This window comes from Morone saxatilis, unplaced genomic scaffold (assembly GCF_004916995.1).
Source record: "Morone saxatilis isolate NCDOM2014 unplaced genomic scaffold, NCSU_SB_2.0 Contig1, whole genome shotgun sequence".
NCBI lineage: Eukaryota > Metazoa > Chordata > Actinopteri > Moronidae > Morone > Morone saxatilis.
In genome coordinates, this window is record NW_023339651.1 from 15,935,842 (window position 1) to 15,942,744 (window position 6,903).

Sequence of the window (6,903 nt, forward strand, 5' to 3'; positions counted from 1 at the left end):
GGGGGGGGGGGGGGGGGGATGGAGCGACTGATGGAATGGCTGAGTAAAAAAGCAGGGGGTAACAAAAAGACAGCACACTGTGTGTGCATGTGTGTGAATTGATTTTCAATAGCACTGACAGTGCTCATGTGTGTGGGAGTGGTGCCCAAAGAGCATTAGACTGTTCAGCTGTAACAGACCTCCAGCTCTAGCTGCACACTAGTAAACCAAGCTGTGATCAACCATAAAAATACCCAAACAGATATAAATACAACCATGGCTTTAACTTGAGGTTGTTGAGAGAGAATGAATATTTCACCATACCAAGTTTTATCACTGCTGTAAGGTAGGGGACGAGAAGTAAACGTAAGACAAGAATAGATAGATAATAGATTTCAAACAGGATAAAGCAGCAGTAATGTGGTGTAAACATTCATTTACCTGGAAGAGACGAATCAGAAAAAAAATCCATAAAATGGTTACAGCTATAAATACAGTAGTGGCCAATACCTTAAATCTGCCTCAAGCAGCATTTTTTAATTTGTTTGACATGGTGGAGTTTTTCATCCATTATAAAGGATCATAGGTATATAGGTACATCTGCTGGCTTTCATTCATGTCTCACAATATGGCTGAGTCAATACTAGGGAGCTTGCTTCTTAATGAACGTATCGGCTGAGATCTTAATCTGGTCTCCTCAGCACTCTTCAGCTCAGCGATGTGGTGAAAAGTGGGTGACACGGCCTCTGAGGTTATTTGCTGTTTTCAGATTGTATTGATTGTTTGTGTGGATGCTGTAAGGACGATGAGAAGAGGTTGTGAAAGAGAATTGATCTTTATCAGGAGAGGAATAAACAGAGGGCAGAAGCTATGGCCTTCATCCCTTCGAAACAATGTTTTCTAAGACAGTGGCTGAATAAATAATGCTTACTCTTTAAACGTAGATTCACACTGCTGTGACTAAGTTAATTTTACTTCATTTCCTACAGTGAAGATTGCATATGATGTGTAGCCCTGCCTTTTTTCAAGACCTTTCAAATAAACACATTTGTATCCTTGACAGTGCTAATGCTGTATTGACACAATACTTTTAATGTAATGAAAGTCAGAATTTATTGCTTGTGAAACATTCAGAGTCAGTGACAGAAAGCTGCTGCTGGTACTCAATGGGTATTTGTGGCGTCTGGTGGTCTTTGCTGCCCTCTAGGCCAAATTGTCAACACCTGCAGTACAGTACAAAGTATTTACAGAACATTTTCCTTTGTTCATTTTCATTGAGTTAGTTAAAATCTGCTTGAGAATTGTATTTTAACACTGCATCCTACTTTAAACCATAGGTAATCACAAAAGTGAAACAGGATTAGGTTTCTGTCATCAAGGAGGCCCACTGGAAATTAAGCTAATTTCTTTTATCAATGTGAAACCTTAGAAGGGTGAGATGGTTTGTCTAAAATTGGAGCTGAACGAGAAACGTGAGTTAAAAAATGATGTGTTCAGAAGCATCCACATCCCTGAAAAACACTCAATCGACCTTTTTCACAGCCATTTTGACATAAAGTAGTAGGGTAAACACAGGCGCTACCATTGATTTATTTAGTGTCATTGGTAACCTGTGTTTACCCTACACTTTAATGTAAAAATGGCTGCTGTAAAAAAGGTCTATTGATACCAGCTATACAAAAATCAGTTTGTAACAATGTTAGTGCATCATGTAATCTAGTGGATGTTTAATTAGGCTCGTTACTGTTAAAACAGCAGATGGTGCTGTAGTGCACGTTAAAACCAATCTCTACATCTCTCTGCCTTCCTGGGTCACAAAAGTTGGGTATACTCAGTAATTAGGGCTCAACATCCTCCAGCTTCTTCCTCTCAGTCTGGCACCTATTCAGGCAGTCCCCACACAGGAAGCTCTCCTTGACCAGGTAAAGCCTCTCTGTTATCGCGATTGACTCGTGGCTGGGTGACTGCTCAGAGATGATGGGGTTCCTGTCCAGGTTGACCCTCTCCAGCTTGTTCAGCCTTGCGAGGCAGCCGGGGACGCGGGTGAATCGGTTGTCAGAGAGGCCGATGTGGCGGAGCTCTTTCAGTGCACCAATGGAGGCGGGGAGAGCATCCAGCTGGTTGAGACCGAGGTTGAGCGTGTGGAGTTTCTTCAGCAGGCCGATCTCGCTGGGAAGGCTCGTCAGGCGGTTGTTACACAGGTTCAAGAGCATCAGGTTCTGGAGACGGCCGATAGTTGCAGGGATCTCCTCCAGCTGCAATAAAAACATATTCTGTAATATACCATATGATACATACTACAATTTCAAGTTAAATTTTGTCCTGGAATTGTAATCTCCTTTTTCTTATTTTTTTCTTAATGCTCTTTTTTTATGTATTGTAACACACACATTTGAACAGAAAATGCTCTGTATAAAAAGAAATGTTTGACACAGTGGCAACCAACCAGACACTTATCCATTAAAAAACTGAATTTTGGCAGCTAAACTCGCATCAAACACCTTATCATGGACACGGTAAAACAACAAAGCTCCATTACCAACTGCACAACTGCCCCCGGGGCACCAGACCATCAGTGGGCCCAAAGGCCCCTCCAGGTTTACCATTTAGTGTTTGTGGTAATTTATTGTGTACACCACAAATAGCACAATATGAACAAAAAACACAGGGCCCTTAAAGTGACACCATCATTATTAGAGATTTTGAGGCCCCATCTTGTACAGGGGCCATGAGTTACATTTTTATTTATTTACTATATTATTTCAGTTTATCTTGTTCTTATATGGACATACAGTATAGTCAATATTTATAACTGACTATATGTCCACTAAACACACACACTACAAAATAGAAACATGGTCAATAATAGCCCACAGTTTGCTCTGCAGCCCTCTAGAGGATTAATCCAGCCCTGCTTAAAACATACAGTGCTACAAACAGTGAACATACAAATATAAAAAGATAAATCACAGGACCAGCAAAGGACTAGTGCACTAGACTGAGTAAAAAATTATCCTTTTTGAAACATATGGTACAGTATTAAAACAGTAAAACAGTGTCTGAAAAAAGAAACCACCTTAGAAAGTTTGTCACTACTGAAAGAGAAGATAAAACACAATGAGGCATTTAAGAGTCATCAACACATGCATGGTAAAAACCCATGTTGTTCAAACTCACAACCTCAGTAAAGCCATTCAAGACATTAGGTTAAATAAACCAAAGGCGCTTTTTGAAGAATCTTTTCCTCAATTTTCCGTCATACTCACATAGTTGCTGTGCAGATCCAAAACACAGATGCTGATGAATTGTTCAATAAAGTCCGGGACCTTTCTGATCATGTTCCTGCTCAGGTCCAGTTCATTCATGCCACAAAGCTTCTGGATGCACTTTGGCACGGCGGAGATCTCCTTGAAACTGAGGTTCAGACTGCGTTTCCCGTCCAGCGCCAACTCCACGCAGTTCTGAGCCATTTTCAAGGTGATTGTCTTACCTTTAGCCTGTTTGGTTTTCTTTCCCTTGGCCATTCTGCTGCAGGGAGATACAGGACAGTGACCAGGTCTGTAGTTAACAGTAAGCAGTAATGCGCTGTGACAGAGGAGTTGACAGTAGAACTGGCCTGCAAGATTATGTTACCCAACACAGTCCAGCCAGCTGAGTCAAGTTTTACCTTTCTCCTGAGATAAAATATCTGTAACATAATCACCATTGTTCCATGACAAAGCACATAAACTAACACTTTGCCGTTGCTTTATTCTAGTGTGTTTACAATTTGTAATCAGTGTACAGAACTGTAGAAAAACAACACTGTGCTAATTTAAGGACACATAGTGTTGTACCTACTGCATCCTAATGACATTCTTACCAGCATTAATGAGTCCACGCTTTTGATCCGACACACTGAATACCAGGAAAGGAGAGGAGACCAAAGGGAATAAGACTCCACAGACACGTTGTGCTGTTTCAGTATCACCTGACTCCCTCTTTCTCCAGGATGATAATTATACAAGATGCCAGAGTAGAGAGTTGTAAATAACCATAAGCCTACCGAATCCGATTTCTGCAGTTAGACAAGAAAAGAGTTGACAAGTTGTGCAGTGGCTGTTTGTCAGACAGATTGCAGCGCCAGCCTGGACTCAGACATTCAGTCAGGATTTGTTTTCTTTTGTTCCCAGGCAACTGCTGTTTGCTCTCAGTGGACTTTATGGCTGTGAGCAGCTACAGCGGGACACTTTGTTCTTGGGTGGAAGAAATTTAAAAGATTACAGTAACTGTTTCTAGGATTATTCTGTTTCAAATAAAAATCACATATGACAGGGTATATATGTAGTACACGGATTGTATGAGGAAGTGAAGGATGTGATTTTCATCAATGGCCACTGAAAAAGAGCAGAGTGACTGATCTGTTCATCATATATGGGATTTTAATGAGCTTCACTGGAAAACATATCTGTGGAAAACACCAACATGGTCCAAAAGACTGATAAGAGTAAAATTTGGCAGTGGATTTTGTATCCTGGATATTCATTTATTAACTTTTTATTTATTTATTTTATTCTTCTTCCAAACCTCACTGCAAAACATTAACTATTCCAGCTCCGCTCCAATATTCAAATCTCCATGTTAACGTTAAAGGGCCAAGGAAGGCTGAGCTGTATTCAAATTCACAGCCAAATGCCACTGAAGTCTGCCGTTCGTATTAGGCGGACCAATTTTAAAATTTTATTATTAAAATAAAATTATATAAAATTCCTTAATTGAAAACTAAGAGATATTGCAGTATACATTCTAGTGCATAATTTATTGTACAGTAATGTGCTATACACATCTCTAAAACCATTTTCCAAACAAGGATTTATTTAATATTTTTTATTTTATTATATACCTTAAATGTAAATTGTCAGTCTTTGCTGCAGCCAGTGCAGTCTTCATAGATTGGTCCTATATATCCTTCCTATTAGAAATGCATTTCAATAAAACAAAACTCATACTACAGCTACTACTGCACAGGCCATTCCTTGTTTTATGTGTTTCTTTTTTATTTTGCTCTGATGATATCCCAAATATCCTACATGAATTATCATGAAATGTCCAAAAATTTGCGAAATGCACATTGAAAAAAATACATGGTATATAAATAATAGAATAAGTATACAGGGCACTGACCTGCTTACTGACCCTGTCTGAACCTTTTACCCAGGCTTTGATATGATACAGCAGGCTACATTGGCTACATTGATATCTCTCTCTCTCTCTCTCTCTCTCACACACACACACACACGCGCTCACACAGACTTCTGTCAGTAGAAATGTATCACATAGTGGAGTTGCGCCTCAGACATTACACAACTGTGACCTGGTCTACATTTAACCTGCTGCATTTCATATGATGCACTTTCACTTGATGTGAATGCCACGCAGTATCTCCTTTCAGCCAGTAGGTGGTGCTGTCCTAGTTCAAATCAAAGTTATCATGTCACTCTACCTTGAAGCCAGTACAGTTATCAGTCAGACACTGCAAGGTGAAACATCTCTGCAATTAGGTTTCTTACTGTTGTTTAGGAAAATTAGAAACCCACTGTGTGGATTGTAAACCGATGAATTGGGATGTTTGCGATGTGAAACAGTGCTGGCAGTCATATAACCAGGCCCTGCTCATTGTCTGATAAGGTCTTATTCAAGTTACGCTGCTCTTGTAAACGTTTTAAACTGTCACTTTTGAGTGTTTCCAGGCTTACCAGGAAGTGGTATCAGGTGCATAATGTCAAGATAAAAAGACGCAGACTGTTCGATAAAGAACTAAAATAAGCTCAAGAGATGGTGAGTTTAAAAGATGAAATAAATTGAAAGAAGATTAGCTAAATGCCAATATTTCATTTAAAAGTCAACACCGACTTTGTAACTGTATTGTAGCTTGAAAATATTGTCAGAATAATTTCATTATCAACTAATCTGGTTGCTTTAAAGAACTACAAATAGGTATTTCTCATGAAAGACACTTAAATTTGTCACAGAGTAGGAAAAGCACATGTGTAAATTCAAAAATAATTTAGCTGGCTGCTCATGCATACAGATGTGAGTACAGTACAGTACCTGATTAATTAGGTATTCTAACTGAGAATGAGGCTAACTAATCATTCAACCCTAGTCAAATGTTTTGGCCTGCATGCTAACCTATGGAGCCACAGAAAGGGATATCATATGCATGTAAACACACCATAGCATTAAATATCAGTAATCCCACAGAGAGACAAAAATCTGCTTGGGTTAGAGGTTAGATTCCACTGTGCCTGTCAGAGCAAAAGCAGCCATGCTGTTGCAGAGTGCGGAAAAAGTAGCCACAAAATGCCATATTTTCTGTAATGTTAAACTACAGACAAACCAAAGCCTTTTTTTACTTCCTTTTTCTTTTTGCCCAAGTCTTCTACCCAGACCTGCCCTTCTGTTGCTGTTGGATTTCCTCTTATTTATTTATTTGTAATTATCCCGAAACAGCAGGCGACACTATAATATGGTATGGTAATATGGTGTAAGCCTGAGTCATTTCCCTCAGCAGTGTGAAATACAGGCCAGCAGATATGCAGGTCACACTGGAGGAAATGGTGCTGACCTAATTGAGTGAGGTAGTGCACACAGCAGTTCAGATTACGTCTAATGATTAGAAATGTGAGCAGAGTGTGTGTGTGTGTGTGTGATTCATGAGCGTGACATATAGGCATAATAGGCTGCAACAGAGGGAGGCAAAGAAAGAAAGAAAAACATGTTCTCTTCTTTTTTTTTTACATAACATTAAACATTTGACAACCCACTGTTATGTACTACATGTACATTAACTAGCGTTTTAATAATAGGTGTACTAGCAGACTAAACACAAACTAGAGTTAGCTAGGGTATGCTACTGTAGTTAACAAGCTACACAACACATAC

At 39.4% G+C, this 6,903-nt stretch overlaps 1 protein-coding gene across 1 annotated transcript; it reads right to left on the bottom strand.

Moving 5' to 3' along the window:
* Nucleotides 1–1,574: 1,574 nt before the first annotated feature.
* Nucleotides 1,575–4,114, bottom strand: lrrc18b (leucine rich repeat containing 18b). The gene is made up of 3 exons (XM_035667407.1): nt 3,842–4,114; nt 3,246–3,507; nt 1,575–2,234 (listed from the first exon to the last, which is right to left on the bottom strand). The coding sequence occupies exons 2-3, from the start codon at nt 3,501–3,503 to the stop codon at nt 1,818–1,820; spliced, it is 675 nt and encodes a 224-aa protein (XP_035523300.1). The 5' UTR covers nt 3,504–3,507; nt 3,842–4,114; the 3' UTR covers nt 1,575–1,817.
* Nucleotides 4,115–6,903: the final 2,789 nt, after the last annotated feature.